This window comes from Dasypus novemcinctus, chromosome 19, assembly GCF_030445035.2.
Source record: "Dasypus novemcinctus isolate mDasNov1 chromosome 19, mDasNov1.1.hap2, whole genome shotgun sequence".
Taxonomy (NCBI): Eukaryota; Metazoa; Chordata; class Mammalia; order Cingulata; family Dasypodidae; genus Dasypus; species Dasypus novemcinctus.
This window is the reverse complement of record NC_080691.1, coordinates 21,897,914-21,923,859: the sequence shown is the minus strand read 5'-3', so window position 1 is coordinate 21,923,859 and position 25,946 is coordinate 21,897,914. Positions and strand designations below refer to the sequence as shown.

Genomic DNA, 25,946 nt, shown 5'->3' with positions numbered 1-25,946 from the left:
ACACATGTTGAACTGGATGCTGACTCCTGGAAGAAGCTCCTCGCTCTGTGTGTGTGCTCCTGCAGCCTGCAACCTGGTGAGACTGGCCTGTCTGACTACATGCACGGTTCTTCTGAGGAAAAGCCGTATCAAGCTTGCCCTCTTGAAGATGAAATGTGAGTCTGAACTCATTCACTGCCCCCAGCTGAACTCCTTGTGGGACAAGAAAGAGATAAGGGAACTGATGGAGGGAAAGTTAGAAGGGTGAAGAGAAAGAGGGAAAAAGAGGAAGGAAGCAATATAACATTACAAAAGATTGAATTAAATGAGCTTGGATTTAAAGAAAGAAAAAAAAGTTGATGCATCTAAGGATATACAAGAGTTGCTGTATTTGCTGTATTATTCTTATAATTTCTAAGTTTGAAATTTTTTTTTAAAAAAAGGTATAAAATGTATCAAAGAAAAAAGGCCATGTGAAATCGCAACCTCTGCAATCACCATTAATGTGATGTATTACCAAAAATGGGTTCCTGCTGTCCATACTGTTTTGTATTCAGCTTTTTTCAGTAGATGGTAATACTTTTCCATGTTAACCAATAGCAACTTAATAGTCCAGTGTATAGTTGTGCCTCAGTTTACGCAGACTTTTTTGTTGAACATTTAAGTTGTGTGCAGTTTTCCTTGGACCTAAATCTTTACCTGCATCTTTCAGTTTTTATCTTTAGAATACAAAGGTGAAAATGATGGCTCAAAACTAAATTACAGTCCCATCAGATAAAAAATATTTTTCTTCTTTGAGAGGGTAAGGAATTTGTGTTTGCAGTTCCACTGAAGAGAATTTTTTCCCTACTGTAGCCGAAAGAGATTACTTGGAGCCCCTCACGAGTGTTCCCACCTGTCCGAGCCTGCATGTTCTCATCTCACCTTACTTCAGTCACCTTCCTGGCTGACCCCAGCGCTGGGGGAGGCCTGCCCCGGGGCACATTTATCTATGCCACCTCACCGCTGCCCGTTCAGGTGAGAAATCACAGGAGGCACTGCCTTTTGCCTCCTTCCTTCAAATTTGAAAGAAAAAGCCAGTTCCGGGGCCCAGTCTGAGCCCTCTGACTGTCTGCTCACTTATGATGTTTCTTCAGGCCCCATCTTTTTACTGGGAAATTGAAATTGTTTCCTATGGAGATACTGATGACGACACTGGACCAATCGTTTCCTTTGGCTTTGCTACAGAAGCAGAAAAGCGAGATGGGGCTTGGACTAATCCAGTGGGCACTTGTCTTTTCCATAAGTAAGTGGCTGCAATTCCATAAGTAAGTGACTGTCTTTTGTTTCCCAAATGCTTCTGAACTCAGATCCCTTTTTTTTATGAATATAGTTTGGGAAATGGTGGGAAATGGTGGCTTGGGTGTTTTGGTACTAAAGTAATATGATTATACTCTCTACCCCCAAAACATGTTTAGGAAAAGAGGATAGCTTTTATGATTTCTCTTCTAATTATTCTTGTGCTGCTGAACACATCCCCCCACTGCTCATGCCCACCCTCCAATCCACTACTTAACAGCCTCTGTGTTGACTGATTAGTCTTGTCTTTGACTTCCCTTCTTTGAATTTTCTTAGCAATGGGCGAGCTGTACACTACAATGGCTCCAGTTTGTTACAGTGGAAGAGTGTTCGCTTAGATGTGACTCTCTCTCCTGGTAAGTGCGTATTTCTGTTGTTCTAGGTTTTGGTCTAAATAAATTAAAAGTGAATAAATTTAGCAATTCGAAAAGGGCAATGTGTCTTTTAGTGAAAACCAAACACTCATTAATACTGCTCCCTAGTTTACATCACACCCTTAATTTTGAGAGGCCATTACTGTTTAGACTGCAGAGGTTCTTAATGTTTTTTGTTCCATGGACTCCTTTGCCAGTCAGGGGAAAACCACAGACCCCTTACTAAGTCCACACTCTACTGTGTATTATTTAATAAATATGTCACACCCACACCAACACATCCCCACAAGAATAATGTTTTCTTGAATTTCTATTCAAGCTCATGGAGCCCTTGTTTAGAATCCCTGATTTAGAGTCTCCATTTGATAACCTAAGAATCATGTTTGTTTTCATTCGTTCATCTTTAGAAAATTCTGAGGTTTTGTTTCTCTCTAAAGTTTGATCTTTCATCAGCTATTCATTGATGAACTGATAAATAGCTTCAAATAAAGAGAGCTCTACCACTAGCCATGAGGTGCTTGAGAAAGGCATTAGTGGTGGGCACATGCTGACTTTGCTCTCAGTGCCCTGAACATCTGGTCAAGCTTTATAAGTATTCTGTGCAGATACTTCAGTCACAGTGAAGGGGAAATAAGTCTATTCGCTCCTTTTTTCTAACTTCCATATAAATAACTTGATCTGAATGGTATTGTAGATGAACTGGAAACAGTCCCAGCTCTTCCAGCAGTAGCAAACTATAAGCACTGTCTTCTTATTATTAGAAGCAGCCAAACATGTTGGCTAATTATTTTCAGACACTACATCTTAGCATCATCTCTGAAAAACCTTTAATTGTTATATGTGATAGATGATCTGGGATAATTTTGCTGTTGCTTACCCTTGAGGAAGCTGCTCATTAAATAGCACTTTTCTAGGGAGCATAGAGTTTTCAGTTATGGTCAAGTTACAATGAATAATTTCAGAGCAAAGTCGTTTCTCTTTGCTTTATGGAGCAGAACTCTGACGTCTCAGGGCAGTACATATTAAAACATGTGCTTTAGGCACAATGGGATATGTGGGAAGGGCAGGAGAAGTATAGGTGGGCTTTTTTTTGTTGTTATTTGTGCTCTATTTTGTTCTCCTTTTGATTTTTGAGAAAATTTTGGACTGGACCTCACACATATATGCTCCCCTTTTCTTAGAGAAGAAGAGGAATTGGAAACCCACTTTTTATAACAGAATCTCAACCTCTCTACCAACACTGGTGGTGTTCCTTCATCGACAGATACTCACCGAGTATCTCCTACGTACTAGGCAGTCTTCTAGGCCCTGGGGATGCCATGGTGACATTTCCATTGTAGTAGTATCTAAGGCATATGGCATTCTGTCATCAAAAATAGCATACACTTATTGGAGAGTTCAACAACAAATTGGCTATCAAGCCATATCTAGCACTTACTGAGGCAGTGCTGTAATGGATCTGCTTCTCTTGATTCTCTAAACTCTATACCAGCAACCAGCCACCTCATCAGAAAGCAGCCTGGCCTGTATGATCTTAGCTTCCTGCAAAAATACCTTAAATAAATGGAAGTAAGGGAACATAATATGATAGAATGATATGCCTTTAGCTTACATTGAGGATTGAAGTTTGTTGTTTTTTTTTTTTAAAGGCCTTCTGGAAGTTCTTATTTTTATTATATTGTCAATTGCAAGCCCTTAAAAAGATATTTTATGATTACATCCTAGCAAGTAATTATTTATGTTAATGAAGAGGAAATGCTAAAACTAAGGGAATTATTATAATTAAAAACATAAACTTACTGGCATTTTTCTTAAAACAGAAAGAGCTAGGGTACATCCACTGAAGTCTGGGCATTCTGGCTCCATCTGTTACAAACTGGAATCATATTTTTAAAATTCTTATGATCCTGAAGGTCTTGTCTAAGTTTTAAATAGCTTTTGTTTTTCTTTTGGCCACTAGATTTTTCAGGAAAAGTTTACGTGCTTTATTCGAAGAACACACCAGAGAGCCACTTGAAGTATAATGAAAGCCAAGTTCATTTCCTACCTTTTCCCATTATTTGAACTTTTCAGGAGTAATGTATTCTTCAACCTTAACGTGGCGCTTTGTTGGCTGCATATACTGTCCTAAAGTCAAACAGTCCCTGTCTGCCTTACAGAGTGCTTTCATTGTTGCATACACTTGCTCATCATCACCTAAACCCAACATTATAGATGTTTTAGAGGTAACATCAGGTTGAATCTCCTTGGGACGTTTCTTTTTTTTTTAATGACTACTTTTTTTTTTTTTCAATTTATTTCTCTCCCCTTCTCCCTCCCCCCTCAACCCCTGTTGTCTGCTCTCTGTGTCCTTTCACTGTGTGTTCTTCTGTGTCTGCTTGTATTCTTGTCAGCGGCACCAAGAATCTGTCTCTTTTTGTTGCATTATCTTGCTGTGTCAGCTCTCTCTGTGTGCGGTGCCACTCCTGGGCAGGTTGCACTTTTTTCACATGGGGTGGCTATCCTTGCAGGATGCACTTCTTGCGCGTGGGGCTCCACTATGTGGGGAACACCCCTGTGTGGCACGGCACTCCTTGCGTGCATCAGCACTGTGCATGGGCCAGCTCATCACATGGGTCAGGAGGCCCGGGGTTAGAACTTTGGACCTCCCACGTAGTAGGCAGATGCTCTATCAGTTGAGCCAAATCCACTTCCCCTTGGCACATTTCAGTACACGTGGAGACTGGTCAGAATTGGCTCAGAAATCATGAACTTTCCTCTGTAATTCTTAAACTGTTTGCACATTATGTGTGTGCACATCTAATCTGACAGAGCAACTTTCTCTATTGCTTTAAGGTCTCCTCAGAAATCAGGGGTGAGGGATTCCATAAGAATTTTTGGATTCCTTTCCTTTAAGCATAACTGTCTTTGCAAAGTGCTCAGCTCCCCCCATCAGGCATATCATCTCAATCCACAGATGTCAGGCAACATAATCCAGACCCCACTCTGCAGTCACCTTTGCAGTATTGAAGGGGCTCATTGATATCCAGTAGAGGTGGATTTCTTGCAGTTTTCACAGAACAAAATCTACAACCTCTTGTACATGTATCACCCATCAACATGATTGTGGCTATGACTGTGGCATATTCTCACCTCCCCAAAACTCCCCAATATTTGGACATCTAGCTTCTCACACACTGTATGGAGATTTAATTTGCAATGTATTTTTCAATTTATTGTAATTTTTCACCCTGGGAATCTCTGTGTTTAACCATGAAGGTAGTCTTAACCATTCTCCTTTCTGGCATTTTAAGTTTCCTTTATATTCAGCTCAGGTACCCTTGTCTGCAAGATCACCAGATACAAAATCTTGAAAGTCTGATCCATTCTGTAAAAATTCTTTTTTTCGTCTGGCAAGGAGCTCAGTACTCTGACCAGGCTGCATAAATATCTTCCAAATACCTGTGGTCCCAATATGTGAGCGGCACTTCTGCAACATAGAGACACGTCCTCTTTGAACCTAGCAGGATCTAGAGGCTGAGGGATCAGTGTTTCCTGGATCAGCATGGATCAATAGAGAGTTTTTCAGTTTACATCCAAGGATTGAGTTTTAAAATGTATTTTTGAAAATCATTTCTAAATCTTCCACAACTTACAAAGGAGATATTACCTTTTTACCTTTATGCCCTCTCTATACCTGATAAGTAGTATCCCTAAGTAACTCATGTGTCTCAATAGCAAAACCTACATTGATCTATTTTGTTTTTTTCATATTGTATCCAATGTTTTGCCCTTTGGGTCTTGGCTGCCAGGAAAATAAAAGTTAAATTTTGGGTGTAATTATGGTAACCAACTGAACTCAGATGCTAGGTATTTTCATCCTCAGTAGTTTGTAACTTAGCTTTTTAAAATTGTTTATTTCTGTTGTCTTATTTTATTGTCTTTTCTATTTAAATATAAGAAGTCACTTCATGTCCTTTTTAGATACAACTGAGGTCATAGATAGATAGATAGATAGATAGATAGATAGATAGATAGATAGATAGATAGTGATATGTGGCATCCTTACATGAGTTGCAACTTTGACATTTCTTGAGTAATCAATAAAAGAGGGAAAATGTGTTGTTTCCCTTCTTATCCTCTGCCATAGGTGACGTGGCAGGAATTGGCTGGGAGAGAACCGAGGGGACCCCACCTCCTCCAGGGCAGCCAGCCAAGGGCCGCGTGTACTTCACCTACTGCGGGCAGCGCCTCTCACCGTATCTCGAAGACGTCTCTGGTGGAATGTGGCCTGTAGTTCACATTCAGAAAAAGGCAGGTTATCTTGTTTGGAAAGTAAAAGCAGTTCTTCTGAGTAATGCGTTCCTATCAAGAATCGAAAACTTTAAGGTATACAACATGCCCTGAGGCCCATCACAGGTGGGCAGTGACAAAGTCCACCTGTGTCAGTAAAATCCACCTTTCCTTGCATTGAACCCACAGTGTTGGATTGGATGAGGCTTGACCAAGGGACTTAAGTGCTCAACTGCTTTGACCTCCTTTTGGCCATGTTTCTTAAACAACAGCCCAAAGAACACTAGTATTTCTTGAAATGCCAGGAAAACAAATGTGTGGTTAAATAAATTTTGAAAGTGACAGGTCGCTTAGTATGTCAGAAGCTCAGAGGACTCCTTCGGGAAAGAGTCAGACAGTCAACTTTATTTAACCCTGTGTTTATCTTTAGCATCTCTCAAACATTTATTCATGACTCTTTGTTTTGTGAAGAGTACCCATTAAAACAAATGTTCATGGAACACATTGGTAGCTCAGGAATTCATGTCTCCAGACCTCTCCTTAAATCTAGACTCATATCTCGCAGCCTAGGAAGCATCTCGAAATTGCTGTCTTATCAGCATCTCAAAGTTAACATGTCTAAAACGAGCCTAACTCTGCCCCATCCCCAAGTCTCCTTCTTCCCCAGTCTTCCTCATTTCAGAAAATGGCAACTCCATCCTGTTGCTAAAGCCAAAACCCTTGGAGTCTTCCTTGACTCCTCTTTTTCTCATGCTCCCCATCCAGTCTGTCAGCAAGTTAACAGTTGGTCGTACCTGCAAAATGCATCCAGAATGTGACTGTTTATCCCATTCCATCATTAACACCCTGCCCAGCCACCATCATTACCTCCTGTCCCTACCTCACTATTGCCCTTTTATGTGTCTTTTCAACACAGCAGACCCAGGCCTGAAAGACCCTGTAGGAGCTGGTCCTGTGTATGTTTCTGATACCATCTTTTATCACCCTATTTGTTTAATGAGTTAATCAAAGATTCCAGACATTTAAGGCAACATTTCTCACCGTATTCATTCACTCATTCAACAAATCTTTACTGAGCATCTGCAATATGCATAGTGCTATGCTAAGCTCTGGAGCTATAACAGCAAAACAAATATGGTCTCTGCCTTCATGGAATTATGATCCATTGGAAGAGGTAGACATTAAAAATCACACAAATAATCTGTATGTGTAAATAATCCCAAACTCTAAGACATGCCATGTTCAAGAATCATGAGACATTATGGAAACAAGTACCAAGCAAATCTAATCATGTCCCCATTACCCTGAAGTAGTGATGTTTGAACTGTGTCTGGAATATTAACTGGTCTTAATGAGGAAAAACTCGAGGGAGAATGTTCCAGGTGGAGGAAACATGTGCAGTGGTCTCAGGCCAGAGGGAGCCATGTTGGGAATGAGAAAGGTCGCTGTGTTTAAATTGCAGAGGGCATGAGAGGGTGAGGTGAGCAGGAGGGTGGCCAGGGTGGCCAGTGCACTGGGTTCCAGCACACGCGGTACCAGCACATGCAATGCTTGTGCACACAGCTGTGCCACCCGCACTGCCTGGTTCATATGCTGAACCATTCCCAGAGCCATTCTTTTGGTTTGACATTTATTGACATTCACCTGAAGTTTTTTCTTTTTAATTAAATTTTTAAAATAAAAAATTTTTGAACAACTGAATCATTTCAAATCCTTTATTTGATCTCTTTTCCAGAACACCAAAACTCGGGCTAACTTTGGCTCCCGCCCATTTGCCTACGCGGAAGGGCAGGCCCACCGCAATGCTGCTGACCTATGCACCGACCTGGCAGAAGAGATCAGCGCTAACTTCGAGGCCCTGCCCTTTGCCATGGCCTCTGACAGTGACAATGATGCTGGTACCAGTATAGCGTCGGACCCAGGCACTCATGGGCCACCGTGCCGGATTGCTGCCGTCGCTACTGCCCAGCAGCGTAAGCAGCCTCCTCCTAGGGCCCCACTGCTTCCCTGGGGAGTGAGTAAATGCTCTAAATTCCACAAACCCCTTTCACTTGGGCATCCTCATTACAATCAGGGGTGGCAAACTCAAGCATCCATGGGGAAGTGGGGAAACAGGCAGGGTGAAGAAAATGGGGAGCAGGAAGAATTGTAGCAAAATGGAAAATGCATCGCCTTGTACAGGAGGCTGCCACCAGTCAGTGCCAGGAGAGTTTGGCCATGTAGAAAATGCAAGCCTGAAAGATTGTCCAGTTTTTATCCAGAATTTTATGTGAAATCTAATTTTTAAATGTTCATCATTTTTTAAATGGTTTTAAAACTGAGGTCACTCAAGTATAGTAAATTGCTAGTTGTAAAATCTAGGTGGTAGGTAGAGTGGTGTGCACTATAAAACTTTTCTGATTATTTCAAACGTTTCATGATCAAGTGGGAAAAAGTAAGCCCACCAAACTAACGATAGCTTAAGGCATGTTTGGCCCTTGGGATATTGATTTGCAAACTGTTTTAAGAGGCTGTTTAATTTTTTCTCATAATGAAGAACTTTCCAAATTACATGAATATAAGGAATAAATTATTCCCATAAAAACTATTTTAGGGGAAACGGACTTTGGCCCAGTGGTTAGGGCGTCCGTCTACCACATGGGAGGCCCGCGGTTCAAGCCCCGGGCCTCCTTGACCCGTGTGGAGCTGGCCCATGCGCAGTGCTGATGCGCGCAAGGAGTGCCATGCCACACAGGGGTGTCCCCCGCGTAGGGGAGCCCCACGCGCAAGGAGTGCGCCCATAAGGAGAGCCGCCCAGCGCGAAGGAGGGAGCAGCCTGCCGAGGAATGGCGCCGCCCACACTTCCCGTGCCGCTGACGACAACAGAAGCGGACAAAGAAACAAGACGCAGCAAAAAGACACAGAAAACAGACAACCGGGGGAGGGGAGGGGAATTAAATAAATAAAAATAAATCTTTAAAAAAAAAAAAACAAACTATTTTAGGATTAAGATTAGTTATAGATGATCATTTCTTTTTTGACTCTGCTGCAAAAATCCTCAAAGTCCTAGGTGTCCTTTCTGCCATGTCTATTAAGAGAATCCAGTTTGTCCAAGGGTGGCAAGTTAATGATTTTTACGGCCTGCTCTCACTTGGAATTCACTGTCATCACGCTTTGTTACAGAATATGATAGTGACACTTCCTGCCACTATAAAGTAGAGCTCAGTTATGAGAATTTCATCACCTCTGGCCCAGACCCCCACCCGCCTCCCATTGCAGATGATGAAAGTGATGATGATGATGATGATGACATCCCACAGGTAAGAAGCCCGCAGCCATGGATTATGGGACTCATCAGAGCTCACTTCTCCCTGATGACTAGAATTGACTTTGATCTGAAAGTGCAAGGTTCACGTTGTCCTACTTTTCAATTACGTAATTGTCTTTGAACAGTGATTCTAGAGTGTTTTTCTTAAACCAGGGGTTCTTAACCTTTTTTGTTCCATGGACTCCTTTACCAGTCAGGTAAAATGAATACTACTTTTATTTATTTATTGCATACATTCATGAGTGAAGGAAATGCTAGGCTTCAATTAAAGGTCAGAGAAATAAAGTTAATAAGTTAATTTTTTTTTTCAGTTCAAGCTCATGAACTCCCTGAAATCTTTCCAGAGACCCCTTGGCGTTCTGTGGACCCCTAGTTAAGAACCCCTTTTCAAAACCATATATGAACAGCAGTATCTCTTGGGCTCACTTGTCTAAGAGATCCAGGTGACAGAGACCTGAAATGTTTTCATAGCAATTCAGCAGGAAAGTTGGGACTCATGTGAAATTGTTTCTGCTGCTTTAGAGAGAGAGGAAGAACTGGCCTCAGTGTATCTTTCCCCTCCTCTGGCATCTGGGGGATGTATCTAGTAGAGCGGTCTGCACACTGCATTTCTATCACTGACACTGGAGTGGGGAGAAGGCGTCAGGGATGAAAGCTGTCAGTTTGGGGAGGCCCAATGCCTGCTCTGTTCACGTTTGCTCTCTCCTTCCAGGAGGACCACTATGCCCTGCTGGTGAAAGCATGGGAGACCAAAGTCTTTCCAACCATCCGAAGACGCTTCCGCAATGAAGCAGAACGGAAATCAGGCCTGGACCAGATAAAGGGTGCTTTACAGCTAGGTCTGGTGCTTTTTGTTTTCTTAAGGAGCTCACTTCATGAACTGAAGAGATGTGTTTTAGGATGAAAATCAGGTGTAAATCTTGTGTCTTCCACCTGAACTTTTACTGTAGTCTTTTGCATTCATTGCTAGGCTTTTATTTGCTTGTAAATTTAACTCATGGTTTAGGTTGATGGGCTGCTGGTATGAAGCTGGGGTGGTTGTAATGGGAGTGGATTAAAAAAATTTTTTGAAGAGAATCCCAATTGCCAAGCTAATATCCTTCCCCACAAATAGCCACGCCTCATTCCAGGACCTTGTACATGGGAAACAGGTGCTCAGCCACTGAGCTACATCTGCTCCCCAGGAGTGGATTAAATTTAAGAACCTGTTTTTCTGGGGTCCATACAGCTTCAGACCACCACAAACAGTAAATGAGAGAACGGTAAATGAGTGTGATAGAGAAATTGTCAACACCTATTTTTATCTACAACTTCTTTAGTGCTGTGGGTTCTCAAAGAGCAACAGCCAACATGTACATTGTGCCCCATCTCTGCTGTACTCCCTACAATGCTAACTTTTCAGACATTTGGCTACTCATTTACTTAGTTTTCACCAGCCATGGCTATTGAACATTATCATGTGTTTGCCCTCTGGAACAGAAGAGCAGAGCAAATTCCAGTACTGGTCAGGAGGGGCTGATGTAGCACATTGTCTCTCTTAAATAAGCAACAAGTGTTTGTTGGAGCAAAAAGCAAACACAGTACAAAAACCTCATCAAGCAAGGAGTATGTTACCCATTCCCATCTTATCCCTATTTGTCCTACAGTTTCTTCTTTTGACTGAACTAAATAATGACTGCTTAATGGTGGCCCATCATATTTTAACCATTCTGTATTGATGAACACTTTGGTTGTTTCCAGATTTTGTTATTTCCCAGCAGGGCAGCAGTGAGTGTTCCTGTACATGTACCTTTTCATGCTTTTGCTTGTGTTTCTGTGGGAAGAGATTTGAGAGATTCCTGGAAATAAAACATTGAGTCAGAGAGCATTTTAAACTTGGTAAACACTGTATAATTACCTTCCCCCAGAAGGCTACATAGTCTCACAAACCATGTTTGAAAGATTCTCATATCTTTTCACAGTAGATCTAAGGCATTGTCGTGGTTGATGAGAAGACTGTGTACCCTTTGGAGAGTTACCCAACAAGCACTGTTGTCTTTTTTAGGTATGGTGGATATTGCCAGGCAAACAGTTGAATTTCTCTACGAGGAAAATGGTGGCATCCCAAGAGACCTTTATCTTCCCACCATTGAAGACATTAAAGATGAAGCAAACAAGTTCACAATTGATAAAGTTCGAAAAGGTTTTGCTTTTCTCCTTAATTTACCTGTGAATTTGCCTATGAAATGAGAACTCGAGTTTTCCCAAACATGAGTTTAAGCTTAGCTGTTGTTGACTCTCCCAGGGGCACCTCCTTTACTCTAGGATGACTTGACCTGAGACCAGGTTCCTTTCCACATACTCATCCAGGCTTTTCTGTGGAAGGCCCTAAAGTGGCCATTCCTGGCTGGTCAGAAGTAGATGTTTGTCTAGCATTTGGTGGCGTCTGCCACACTCCCAGAACTCACCTGCATGAGGAGGGTGAGGCAGGGCAGTTGTATGAGGAGGGAAGTGAAGTGGGCCATGGTCCAAGGACTCCAGAAGGCTCTCAGGCTTAGTCCTGGCTACTGAGCCATATCTATATAGTTTTACTTTGCTTTTTAGAACTTTAATAGAATGTGCTATTCTTTTGACGAAAATGTATCACACATTTTGGGATTATGAAGAAAACACAGAAAAGCACAAAAAGAATTCAAAACCATTCATTATTAGAGGTGCCAGAAGACCTTCACAAAAATACCAGAAGACCACAGACAGGAAACAGGAATATATATATATATATTTTTTGACAGAAATAATGCAGTTTTATAGGAATATATTTTAACATTACCTTTTTTTTTTTAACTTACAATTCACATACTATAAAACTGACCCTTTTAAAGTGTACAATTCAGTGAGTTTCAGTATATTCACAAAGCTTTGCAACATCAAGCCATCACCACCATCTAACTCTAGCATATTTTCATTTCCCTAACAAGAACCCATTAGCAATCTCCTCCCATCCCTTCCTTTCCCCAGCTCCTCCTCACAACCACTAATCTGCTTTCTGTCTCAATGGAATTGCCTATTCTAAACATTTAATATAAATGCAGTCATGAAATGTGTGGCCTTTTATGTCTGACTTCTTTCACTTTACAGGATGTATTCAAGGTTCATCCATGTTGTAGCATGTATCAGAATTTCATTCCTTTTAATGACTGAATAATAGTCTCTTATAGGTGTATACCACATTTTGTTTATACATTCATCTGTAGATGGGCATATGAGTTGTTTCTACTTTGGGACTCCTTAATACTGTAATATCATATGTCACATTCAAATCTCTGGGTGGACATATGTTTTCATTTCTCTTAGGTATTTATAGAGGAGTGGAATGGCTGGGTCATATGGTTATTCTATTATATTAAATTTATGTGGTAATTAAACTGAGGAATTGCTGCACTGTTTTCAAGCACAGCTGCACTCTTTTACATTCCTACCAGCAATGTATGAGGTTTAAAATTTTCCGCATTCTCACCAATACTTGTTATTTTCTGTTTTATGAATTATTGCCATCCTAGTGGGTGTGAAGTGGTACCTCATTATGGTTTCAATTTGCATTTCCCTGATGACTAATGAAATTGAGCATCGTTTCATGTGTATCCTTTCATTTCTCTTTGGCAAAATATTTATTCAAATCCTTTGCCCATTTTTAAATTGCGTTATTTGTCTTGTTATTGTTGAATTGTATGAGTTACTACAACATTTTGTTGTATTACTTTCCAGACTGAGCTGTGTTCCATTTTGATTATAACTAAACTGAGGGTATTGTTAGATGCTGTAAGAGCTAAATTAGACCCTAAAATACAGAATCCCAAGCTGACAGTAGTACTTGCTCCTGACCAAACTTTTCCTCTGCTCTCCTCAGGTCTCACGGTAGTAACCCGATCTCCAGACAGCAATAATGTAGCCAGCAGTACTGTCGGGACTGCTCTGCCAAAGTTTGCCATCCGAGGGATGCTGAAAACCTTTGGGCTTCATGGAGTCGTCTTAGATGTTGATTCGGTGAGTGAACAACCTTCCGGACTAATAAGTCCTTTTATGTATACCGATATTTTCATCCCCAGCTGCACAAGCACCTTCAAAGTGATTACACAGATAGATTGTTCTTCAAGATAGGGACAATGAAACCAAGCAAAAGTGCCGTCATGACAAATGACTAGCCAGAGACTTCCCCCCAGACCCGGATCAGGACCTGGGACAGATCATCAGCTTTTAAATCTCAGGGCAGCAGCCTCTGCAGACTACGCCGCCTCTGCCAGCATTCTCCATCAGCCGTTTTCAAACTGGGTTCCCAAATTTTATCTACCTCAAGTTCAGAGGGAAAACATTCCCATTGCCCTTGATGAGTGGATGATCCGCCATTGTCATGGCTGGTTTCTTTTTTTAAAGATTTATTTTTATGTATTTCTTTCCCCTTCCCTCCCCCCCAGTTGTCTGCTCTCTGTGTCCATTCTGTGTGTGTTTTTCTGTGACCGCTTCTATCATTATCAGCAGCACCGGGAATCTGTTTCTTTTTGTTGCGTCATCTTGCTGTGTCAGCACTCCGTGTGTGCGGTGCCATTCTTGGGCAGGCTGCACTTTTTTTCGCACTGGGCGGCTCTCCTTACGGGGCGCACTCCTTGCACGTGGGGCTCCCCTACACGGGGGACACCCCTGCGTGGGCCGGCTCCACACGGGTCAGGAGGCCCAGGGTTTGAACCACAGACCTCCCATGTGGTAGGTGAATGCCCTAACCACTGGGCCAAGTCTGCTTCCCTGTCATGACTGTTTTACACACACAAATCAAAGAAACAGTTTTGTAATTTGGATCACCTCATGTTACTTATTTTCTCAGCCTCAATTTCCCTCTCTGTAGAATGAGTACATTAAACTAGATGAGTAGTAGTCTTCTCCATTTTGCAGAGCCCTCATAGAGTGCTCATCAAGGATTTGAGAAGGAAGAAGGATCAGAAGGAAGGTGGGGAAGAGAAAGCAGATTTCTTTTGGGGTTTAAAAAAAAGGGAGTCCTCTTTGAAAACCATGGCCACATGATCCTAAGGTTGCATGTACAACCTTGTCTCTAAGAAGTTTCCCATGTTAAAAACAAAAACAAAAAACCTGATGAGATATAGGAAGCGGATGTGGCTCAAGCAATTGGGTTTCTGCCTACCACATGGAAAGTCCCGGGCTCACTTCCCAGCACCTCCTGGAGAAAGCGAACTGGCGCAGCAGACAGGCACAGCTAACTGACACAACAAGATGACACAACAAAAGAGACACAAAGAGGAAAGACAATGAGAGAACAACAAACCAGGGAGCTGACGTGGCTCAGGTGATTGAGCACCTCTCTTCCACATGAGAAGTCCTAGGTTTGATTCCTGGTGCCTCCTAAAGAGAAAACAAGCAGACACAGAGAACACACAGCAAATGGACCCAGCAAGCAGATAGTGAGCATAAACAACAAGGGGGAGTAGAATAATAAAATAAATCTTAAAAAAAAAACCTGATGAGATAATTTATGGATCAAACCTAACCATTTCTGATAAAGAATTATCTATCGGTCTGTCACTACATAGATAGAAACTTTGATATCTTTCTTGAGATAGTGATACAGCTAGTATTAATATTTGAAATTCAACTTTTAAAAACTTACATCATCAGCTGATTCCATTTTACTAGAACTTAATTTATATGATTAAATTATTTAGAGAGGCTTATTGACTGGTGGCTGACTGAGGTGAACTTTCAAAAAGAAAATTAAAATACTGTTAATCTTCCACTGCCTTTTGATAACAAATTTCTGACTCTTATCTTTGGAAACTATGTTAGTGACAATATTTCTCAGCAGGAGAAATATGTGAAAGTACAGCTGAGAAAAGTAGAAATTTTGTTAATGTCTGTTATTTCTCAAGTAATTTGATTCCCTTTGTTTTAATAATTCCTAAGTAAGAATTACATTAGTATTTGAATCCAGAATGCATATGCATGAGCTTATTTTTTTAAGTATTTATTTTATTTATTTCTCCTCCCCCACCTCATTGTTTTACACTGGTTGTCTGCTCTCTCTGTTCGTTGTATGTTGTGTGCTCGTCTTCTTTTTAGGAGGCATCTGGAACTGAACCTGGGATACCCCATGTAGGAGGGAGGTGCCCAATGGTTTGAGCCACCTCTGCTCCTACTTGTATCTCTCATTGTGCTTCCTCGTTTTGTCTCTTCATTGCGTCATCTTATTGCGTCATTTTGCCATGTCAGCCCATCCCATCAGCTCACTGTCTTGCTTGTCTTTTTTAGGAGGAATGGAACCCAGGACCTTCCATGTGGTAGGCAGGTGCCCAACTGCTTGAGCCACATCCACTTCCTATGAGCTTACTTTTTATTTTCCTAGCAATACATTAGAATTGTTAGAAAGTATTAATATAAAAAGGAACATAGATTTTACCCAGCAACAATGTGTGCTGAAGTATCACTAAAAGATAGCACTAATCTCTTTAAATTGCTAGCTCATGATTACATGGACCACCTTCTTCAATATCTTGTAACAATTAAAGTTTGCTGCCTGGTATACAATAACTAAAACATGCTATCAGTATGGACCAGATATCTTTGAACTTTCAGACTTAATCCGTGGCATGAAAGTAAAATTTATTGATACTGTGTCTGGTTACATAGCCTATACTTTTCTTTTTCCATTTGGGTTGATTTGAAGTGACTTTTTTTATAGCTTGTCTTTTGACCTTTGGCTTAAATAATTAACTCACATTTATATTTAAGAATTTATTAAAAATCTCTGTGATTCTCAATGTTTATGATTTTGTTTTGCTCAGAAAAGTACATAGTATAGTTTAAATTGTTCTTGTAGTATGTGTTTCAAAAATGTGTTGTGAATTCCCTGTCAGTTAATTTACATTGTACCGTCAATGAAATAGCACTTGGATGCAAATTATAAGCATAAAATGTAAATGATGGGGATTTAAAATATGTGTATTTTCAGACTTAGAAAACAAAGTCAAATGCTCAGAAAAACAAAAAAAACTTTTACTCTTGTAGGTAAATGAATTGGTGCAGGTGGAAACATACCTCCGAAGCGAAGGTGTGCTGGTCCGATACTGGTATCCTATTGATATGCTGGAAAGGCCCCCTGCAGGCCATCGAAGGACTGCCACCAATGGGCTGGTCACGCTGGACAACACCAACCTTCAGATTCACAGGTAGACTTGAGCCCTTCCTTCCTATGAGCCACAGGAGTCCTTCTACCATATCTCACCACACGTACCCTTTGTCCTTGACAAAAGGCAGAATGCGTTTCCCTCACAGCTAAGAGAGGAAGAGAAGACACTTGGTAGTGATAACACCAAAATTAGAGGAGTCGGGAAGAAAAGTTGGGGGATCTAGTATCATCTGAGCCATGCAGCGTGCACTCTCTGCCATGTGTGTGGAGACAGAGGGTGGATGGAGATTTGAAGAGAGTGGAAAAAGTTTTAAAGAGCCAAAGAAATCAAGAAGAGATAAACAAGAGGGGTGGGTGAGCAGCCTGTCATTTCTCTGTTAAGCTAAGCAAGTGTTCCTTAAGAACCCTCTGTACCGGGCTCTGTGTAGGTTCTGTAAGATGCTGAGGATGTGTGTCTGCCCTCGGTGGTTCAAAATCTAGAAATGTGGCAAAACTGCCTCACACACACCATTACTGATTCCCCTGTAAATTGTTTCTTGCCACAGTTCAATGAAAATGTCCTAGACATAATAGAGTTCGTTGATAAAAGGTCTCCTGAACTATTTTCGTGGTACTCATCCATTTCTCTTTATGTTGTCAGTTCTGAACCAGCTTATTAACTTGAGTTTTGACCTCTCATTGGAACTCAAATACATGTGTCCAACTACCTCCCTGCCATGTCCACTTGGATATTGCATTGCCCCACTTGGGTGATTTAAGTTCAGTTAGACAATCAAATTCACAAGAACAAAACAGGCCACACCTGGCATTAGCTTCACTTCAAAAGGTACTGGACAGGAAGCTGCATAGTCATGCATGTTTTTTCAGTAGGAGTCCTCACAGGCCCCCACACAAAGTTCAGGAGATGGTCCCTGACACACATGCAGACATGCCCAGACACAGGAGGCACTGTGCTCAGGGCGGCCAAGAATGGTCTTTGTTCACAGTCCTCCCGTCCAGTCCAGACATAGTCTGCCAGTTGGGGGTCATGTTTACCAGAAGCCACATGTCTAGTGATACTGCCGACATTCTACCTTTGCCAGATTTCCAGAAGAACAGAAGCAGCTTAACCCAAAGTCGGTTCTTATGTAAATGAAGAGAGGGTTTTCTTGACCTTTGCTCACAAATAAATCGGCACTTTAAAATGTAGGATGGGAAGTAGAATTCCAGGTTTTTTCCCCCTGAAACTCCTTCCATCACTAGTCCTGTCATATCTCTAAGGGGCAGCACCATTCATCTAGTAGTTAGTCTTTTTCCTCACCGCATGTGATCTATAAGCAGCAAGTCCTTTTGACTCTACCTCCAGAATTCTCCATCGCTCTCCATTTCCCCAACTACCACCGCTAGTCTAGCCCTCAACCCTCTCTTCTCCCATAACCACCGGGGTGATCTAGCTCTGCGTGCTTCTCCAGCGTGACCTTGCCCCTGGCCTCGCATGCAGTGGCCTCCGGCAGTTCTGGCCTTTGGCTGCCTCACACACCCAGCTCTTTTCCTCTTCAGAGTTCTGGGCACAACGTTCCTCTGCCTGGCCCAGCTGTCTGTTGTCATGTAGATCTTGATGATGTGGCACCTCTTCAGAAACACTTACCTCACCATCCCCTCTAAAGTCACCTCCCAGCCACTGGCTGCCATAACACTGCATTTTAATTCTCTTCCAGGATGTGATCTATTTGCTTGTTATTTTTTCATTAGTTTATTATACATCTCCTTCTAGAATAGAAGCTTCCTAACAGCAGGGACTTTGTCTTCTTATTTGTTCTACTCCCAGTGCCTAACTTGGGTTCTGGCACATATCGTAAGCCCAAAATATTTGTTGAAAATGATCACCAAATGTATATGCTTGAATAGCAACACAATGCTGTAATATGCTGTAAGTCAGTCATATTTTTAGCAAATGTGTCCGATGGATGAAACTTATTAACTATGGCCTAATCCCTGAGATAAAAGTCAAGAAAGTGCTTCGTGGGGTTACAAGCCGGCTGCAGGTGTAGGGCATTTCTTTTCACATTAATGCAGTGATTTCTGCATTAGGACAAACACAAACCATGCCATACAGATTTGTTGAATCAATTCAGTGATGAATTTCTGGTCCTAGCATGGATTTTCATAAGAAACCTATTCTGCCCTAAAAGCCCCCTCGTGGGTTTCAGAGGGAACTGTAAATAAAGGAGTAGAGGGCTTACTAGCACTGACTGCAGAGGCAGTACATCACTGTCGAGCAGGGCACGATCAGGGGCTGCACACCAGGCCCCAGAGCAACATCCCGCCAGCTTTGGCCTAGGAAATCGGAAGTGAGAGTTTGTGGAGAAATGTCAGGGTTTTCAGCTTTCATTTTCAGACTCTTCTTTTTTTTTTCTTTTCCTTTTTTTTTTCTTTTGCTGCTAGGGTCCTATGTTCTTTGACAATGCAGTCAGAAAAGGACTCCCAAGGAGGGAGGAGACAGGTAGGGTTGGTTTGCTTTTATTTCTGGCCTGAGAACCTTACCAATGGGTATAGATAAGACAGAAACCACCTTAAGATACATCGTTTAGCTGACTTTTTATCTTCACTTCGCATCTATAAAAATTCATTCAGAGTTACAGGTTGAGTGGTTGTTTCTTTAATTGCCATTAAGCCCAAATCTGAGTTATGATGCACAAGCATTAACGTTTATTAGGGTCAAGAGACAGTATAAATGACCCCCACTGGCTGCAGAGTGAGTTTTGGATCTAGAATTTATGGAAACTACAAGGCTGCTTCTAAGCTACGTATTTTTTTTTTAAACAAATCAATTTTATTGTTACATAATAAAAAAGCATAAATCGGGGGGAGTGGTGGGGTGGGGGTGGTGGGGCTGAATGGGACCTCATATATATATATATATATATTATTGTAACATTTTTACAAAATCAATTAAAAAATAAAAATAAATAAAAAATTTAAAAAAAGCATAAATCCATCCAAAAAGTGCAATTGTGGTATTCGGCGTAACTAAGCTGCCTTTTTCAGTTGTGTTCCTAATGCCAGGAGAGTTTTTCCTTATGGAGTGATCAGCTAATAAAATCCAGGGACCATCCCTCTGCTTCTTATTGGCTAGTTTAGATTCTTTACCAAGAGATGCAATTCTAAATGAGGCCTGCTTCGTCACTAGGGAGCTCTTTTCCAAGGTGAATTTATGAAAACCACCACATAAATCCATCACTGCTTTCTAATTTGTTATGTGTTTTGACCGCAACGATTGTTTTTAACAGCTTATTGGGACATAATTCATCAACCATGAAATTCACCCTTTAAAGTGTACAATTCATGGCTTTTTCATATATTCACAAAACTGTGCAATATCACCTCAGTTGATTTTAGAATATTTCATCACCCTAAAAATAAACCCTCTCCCCATTAGCGGTCATTCCCCATCTTCCCCTCCTTCCAGCCCCTGTCAACCACTTGTGTCCCGCCTGTCTCTATGGATTTGCTTATCCTGGACATGTCCTATCAGTAAAATCAGACAGTATGTGGCCTTTAGTGTCTTCTTCACTTGGCATAATGTTTTCAAGGTTCATCCATGTCGTAGCATGTGTCAGTACTTGGTTTCTAGTCAGTGCCAAATAGCATTCCATTGTACAGCTGTGCCTGGTTCTGTTTATTCAGCCATCGTTTAATGGCCGCCTGGACTTTTTACACTTTGGGCTATCGTGAACAGAGCTGCTGCTCTGAACGTACATGTACAGATTTTTTTGTGGACATACCTTTTCATTTCTTTTTCCACGGTGACTTCTGAGTTGGGAAAAATCAGACATACTTCAATGTGGCTTCGGGTGACTCACGCGTTGCTCAGAACATGGGGCTAGAGGTGAAGCCGGTGGCCCTTTCCCTTCAGAGACCCTCAGCCTGGTCCGACCGTGGGTCCCGGGGCATCCGTGTTCAGCAGCCTCATCCGCTTCTCCCTTGCAGAGAGCTGCTGCGCTGCGAGGCCGCGCTGGCCAGGCTGTACTGCCGCATGGCCCTGCTCAGTATCTTCGCCCCCAAGCTGCCTCACCTGTTTACCCGCCTCTTCCACATCCCCGCCGTCCAGGACATTACCCTGGAACACCTGCAGCTGCTGTCCAATCAGCTCCTCGCCCCGCCCCTCCCAGGTAAAACGTGACCTTGCTGCCATCACTGCAGAAATCAGTCCCTGAGAGTGGTCCAGGCCCCAAATAGGATTTGTGCTTAGTTTACTCTTTCCATAGCACGGTACCTCCAGACTAATGTAGATAAACTGCATGAAGAATTGGGATTGCCTTGGCAGTTCTTTCTCTGTAAAAAATGTAAGTATATTACTCATGTTAGTCATTCACCTTTTAAGCATTCATTGAGCTTCCTAAACGAATTATGGATCAAGGAAAATGAAGTATAGTGAAATCTAATTGCTGTAGTCATGCCATAGATGTCCTGTTTGGCATTGTAAAGAAAAAATGTTCCTGTTTTAAATGTTCCAAAGCAGACCCATTAGATCGTCGTGGCTTCAGATAGAGCTGTTCTACTGGGCCAGCTTGTGTATCTGCTAAGCCTGGGGCATGTGGGGATGAGGGCCTGTGTCATGTGTTTGCGCCCCTGGTAAATGCCAAGTGATTAAGCTGTCCTCAGCCCACTCTGAGACTGGGGGCTCCTCCTCTCTTCCCCTGGCCCTTCAGCTTCCTACCTGTTCCGCTGCATCTCCTAGCCACTAAGATGGGAAGAAGTGGTGAAGGGGGCAGGTGGGACCCTCCTGAGCCAGCTCACAAGCAGCAGGCTAAGCCCAGACTGCTTTGGGGTGGCTGTCTTCCAGCTCGCAGCCAGGGAGTCCCAGCCAGTGTGTGCGCGCATGTGTGCTTGCCCACCTGGCATCTCCACAGCTCCATCCCAGTCCCTGGCTTCCGCTAGCCCTGGGAACTTAAGAGGCTTTGAAATAGGCCTGAAAAACTTTAAAGTGTCTGTGGAAAAAAAACTTTGCCATGATGATCTAATGCATTGCTTCACAAACTCTGTTCTCAGGCACCCTAACAGCTCCTCAGTACTGCCTCAGGGCAAGCCAGGGCAGCCAGGTGGTTCAGTTCTGGGGAACCCCCCACCCCTGATCCAGGCAGCTCCACTTCTGTCTCTTTGTCAGACTTGGGCTTAATGTTTAAAAGAAGACAAAAATTTAAAAACCACCCATCTCCAGATTGCCCCTGCAGGAGCTAATTGGTAATACCTGTGGTCCCTGGGCAAGGTGTTAATTTGTTATTGTTACTTGGGATTTCACAGCCCCTGGCTGCTTTGGTTCTTCTCTCCTGTCTGCAGATGGCACCATCAGCTCCAGTTCTCTCCTCCTGGCACAGTCTCTGCAGCATTGCATCCAGTCCCAGAACTGCTCCGCCACGGACCTCTTTTACCAGGGCAATTCCCAGACCATGCGAGAGTGGCTCAACGTGGCCGTTACCCGGACCCTGCACCAGGGCGAGGAGAGCCTTTTGGAGCTGACCAAACAAATCTGCTCTTTCTTGCAGGTAAAAGACCAAAGTGCTAATGTTACTGAGCCAAGTTACAATTTGTAATTGGAAACTTTATGGGTTTGCTAAAAATTACATTGCTTTCTCCCCCAAATCCCCATCAAATTCCTTTCCTTAGAAGCTTTTCTGCCTCACCCCATTGGTGCTTTCCTTCTTCCTTCTGAACTTAAAACAACAGATGCTCTGGCTGTTTCTTTTTTTTTCTTTTTTTTTTTTAATTTCTCTCCCCTTCCCCTCCCTGCCCCCCCAGTTGTCTGATCTCTGTGTGTCCATTCACTGTGTGTTCTTCTATGACCACTTCTATCCTTATCAGTGGCACAGGGAATCTGTGTTTTCTTTTTGTTGCGTCATCTTGTGTCAGCTCTCCATGTGTGCAGCACCATTCTTGGGCAGGCTGCACTTTTCTTTCACGCTGGGCGGCTCTCCATAGGGGGTGCCCTCCCTGTTCATGGGGCTCCCCTACACGGGGGACACCCCTGCGTGGCACAGCACTCCTTGCGCGCATCAGCACTGCACATGGGCCAGCTCCACACAGGTCAAAGGGGCCTGGGGTTTGAACCTCGGACCTCCCATGTGGTAGGCAGACGCCCTATCCATTGGGCCAAATCCACTTCCCTGGCTGTTTCTTTTTGCTTTCTGAAATGAGATGAGGAAATGCTCTCCCTTGTGTTCAACCCGTGGCTTTCCTTATTAAGTGTCTCTTTGCAGACAGCACCGGAGCAGTTCCCCTCTGAAGAATTCCCAATTTCCGAGTCCAAAGTCAACATGGATGTTAATTTCCCTGGAGCAGCTTTCGTGGTCGTGTCTTGCAAAGAAAGTCAGTCTGGATTCCGCAAAGAGTAAGTTGCCCATTCTCAAGAAGTTGGGGATGGGGAGAGGGGAGCAAAATGGATTCTGGTGGAACTGACAGAGGAAAATACTCAAATTGTTTTAATTCTTCACTGCTTGCTATATTTTAAAATGCTTTGCAGTTCTTCACACCTTTCCATGTTTGGGAAATTATTCTTTATAAAAAAGACTTAATGAAATTGGAAAAGGAGGTAGGAATGGCTTATGCTTAGTTTTTATTTATCTTCTTTCACATGAAAAAGCATTTGTTGACTCTCCCTGGCAGATATGGCTGGTCTCTGCTAACATTCACTGTTACTTCTCAGCTCCTCCCTATATAAGGCACCATGGGCACGCGTGCTCGTGTACGGACTGGGTCACAAAGTGAAGCGAAATGGCCAGCTAAACCTCATCGAGGCCATCTGCTACCCACGGGATGCGTCCCCAGCCAACACTGGACTCACGCCTCCTCCCACCACCAACCAGTACCCTTCTGGGATCCTCTCCACAGACAAAGTCCACATCAAACTGGGTGAGTCTCTTATTTAACTCATGGTGCTAAACACACAGCTTTTTCTTCTCTCCTTTTTGAATAGAGAAAAGATTCTGTGCCTTGCCGAGTTCTAATTTCCTATTGGTGAACAATAGGACTGCTTAGGGGTCTTTTAGAGTCAGTAGATGAAGAGACCTCCCTTTCCTGTCTGGGAAAGGCTTGCCAAGACTACAGAGACTACCGTGGGGATTTCTTTTCCTTTTTACTCTACGTGTGGAGTGATCCAGACAGAGCAATCTCATCTCTTTTTTAAACTATTCATGATAACGGTTTTTTGTTTTTGTTTTTATTTATTTCTTTCCCCTTCCCCGCGCCTCAGTTGTCTGCTCTCTGTGTCCATTCGTTGTGTGTTCTTCTGTGTCCGTTTCTATTCTTGTCAACTTGTCTCGTCTCTTTTTGTTGCGTCATCTTGTTGTGTCAGCTCTCCGTGTGTGCTGCACTCTGGGCAGGCTGCACTTTTTTCGCGCTGGGCGGCTGTCCTTACGGGGCACACTCCTTGTGCGTCGGGCTCCCCTACACGGGGGAAACCCCTCTGTGGCACAGCATTCTTTGCATGTATCAGCACTGCGTGTGGACCAGCTCCACACGGGTCAAGGAGGTCTTGGATTTGAACCGTCGACCTCCCATGTGATTGGCGGACGCTCTATCCGTTGAGCCAAGTCCGCTGCCCTGTAGTGCCTTTTGAAGTATGATGCACTGTTCCCACTTCCTGGCTCCTAAGGCGAGCCAGTTTCTAAATGACTGAGGAGTGTCTCACTTTCCCCATCCACACTGCTGCCCCTCTGTCCCACTGCCACACTAGTAAGTGGATCCCTGGGTGAGATGCTCTCCATCTTCTCCTTGAGCCTGGCGGCTGACTCTGTCTGGGGTGTTGGTAAGTTCCGTTTGGCCTCTTCCATCTCAAGCAGAGTGGGGGGGGGTTTCCAGCCTGTTTTCCAGCATGCACCCAGCAGGTCATTTCTCAGGCTTATTTTGATCAGGAGCCACCAATCACGTGGTCCCCTCCCCCCTTTTCTAGGGGTGTCCCCACCTCCTGGAGCCGTGTTGGCATTACATTCTCTGCCCCTGGAGTTTCCACTGGCTGTGGCCTTCGCAGAGCAGCTGCTGTCATGGAAATCAGAGGATGGCGAAGGGAAATCTGAAGATGAGCCTGACACCATCCCAACATCTGTCCTTCTGCAAGTGGTGGAGCTGCTAGGTGAGGCTTGAGATAAAGGTGGCCTGGTGGGCTGGGGGCAGAACAGGAGGAGTTTGCCAAATTGGATAGGGGGTGGGCCATGGTAGCCCAGGCAGCTGCAGCCCCTTGTTAGATTGCTGCCGGACCCTTTGCATTTGAAGCAGGTTTGGGGAATTGATTTTACAGTGCAGTCTAGGCTTTCAGATTCATGATTTGCAAGGGTACCCCCATGGTTTTGAGGGGTGGCAATTAATAATGAAAAAAGATTTATTTTATCTTTGTACTTTGAAAAATAAATACATAATGTTACTATGGACTCTGGGAGTAGGGAGTGACATGGAAGTGAGCTATGTTGCAAAATCAAACAAAACTGCCTTGCTCCTGCAGGTGAAACGGAGATTGCACTTGTCTCAAATCTTGGAATGGTAAACTTGAGTTATGCAATTCAATTCACCATATATAAATTTACCTTTAAAAATTCTAAATAAATTTTGAACTCTAATTAATATGCCCAGTGAATTGTTTAAAGGTGAAACATGCTGATATCTGTGACTCATTTTGAAATAAACACTAAAATGGGGTGATATTTGGCTAACGGGATGGATAGTTGGAGAGCTGTGTAATAGAGCAAGTATTGCCAAATGCTGATGGTAAAACCACGGCTGTGGGTATGTGGGCAGTTACTGTCTTAAGCCTCTCAACTTTTCTATATTTTTGAAATGTTTGAGGGGAGAAAGAGATTGCAATGTAAATTATGCCTCAAAACAATAAGAGCTGCAAACTTAAATGCCCTTAAGGGTCAGACAGATCATGTAAATGAGAGAAATAAGAGAGTTAAGGGGGGTGGGGGAGAACTTGTTAAAGGAGCAGGCACATGCCATGGCCAACAGTCCCTCAAGTCCTGCCGAGTATTGCTATATGAGACTACAGCTCCAGTCCTGCCAGATTTTTTCCCCCCAAGAAATGCTGGAAGTCCAGATTTTGGTGTGAATTTCCCAATCTTTGAATGTTGGCAACCCATTCAAATTCTTTAAAAACCACCTGGGGGGAGCAGATGTGGCTCTGGCAGTTGAGTACCTGACTCCCACTTGGGAGTCCAGGTTTGGGTTCCTGGTGCCTCCTAAAAAAAAACAAAAACCAAACAACAAACAAAAACAAAACAAAACAAAAAAACTCAGGAGAGCTGATGCAGCTCAGTGGTTGAACACCGGCTTCTCATATTCGAGGTCCCAGGTTCAGCCCCCAGCTCCCGGTACCTCAAACAAATAACAACAACAAAAACCCCACCTGGGGAAAAGGATTGGCACAGGGGGAAGATGAGCAGGAACCACTGTCTCTGGGGACAGGATGACTGCAGCCAGCTCCAGGGCCCCCATTTGCAATTTTGTTAGAAAAGAAATCTCCCCAAGGCTTTATCCTCTA

At 43.0% G+C, this 25,946-nt stretch overlaps 1 protein-coding gene and 1 pseudogene across 6 annotated transcripts in view; one reads left to right on the top strand and one right to left on the bottom strand.

The window, feature by feature from the left end:
• The window catches only part of HECTD4 (HECT domain E3 ubiquitin protein ligase 4), a 241,111-nt gene that overhangs the window by 190,858 nt on the left and 24,307 nt on the right, over positions 1–25,946 (top strand). For all 6 annotated transcript variants that reach the window (XM_058280989.2, XM_058280990.2, XM_058280988.2 and 3 more), the window contains 15 exons: positions 835–996; positions 1,116–1,264; positions 1,594–1,673; positions 5,821–5,984; positions 7,699–7,936; positions 9,126–9,262; positions 9,983–10,109; positions 11,315–11,452; positions 13,157–13,293; positions 16,318–16,478; positions 20,408–20,589; positions 21,758–21,963; positions 22,675–22,805; positions 23,121–23,326; positions 24,366–24,545. In XM_058280989.2, coding sequence (XP_058136972.1) covers positions 835–996; positions 1,116–1,264; positions 1,594–1,673; positions 5,821–5,984; positions 7,699–7,936; positions 9,126–9,262; positions 9,983–10,109; positions 11,315–11,452; positions 13,157–13,293; positions 16,318–16,478; positions 20,408–20,589; positions 21,758–21,963; positions 22,675–22,805; positions 23,121–23,326; positions 24,366–24,545 — 2,398 coding nt within the window. The remainder of the gene's footprint in view (positions 1–834; positions 997–1,115; positions 1,265–1,593; positions 1,674–5,820; positions 5,985–7,698; positions 7,937–9,125; positions 9,263–9,982; positions 10,110–11,314; positions 11,453–13,156; positions 13,294–16,317; positions 16,479–20,407; positions 20,590–21,757; positions 21,964–22,674; positions 22,806–23,120; positions 23,327–24,365; positions 24,546–25,946) is intronic.
• Positions 4,610–5,237, bottom strand: LOC139437013 (lipoyl synthase, mitochondrial pseudogene; annotated as a pseudogene).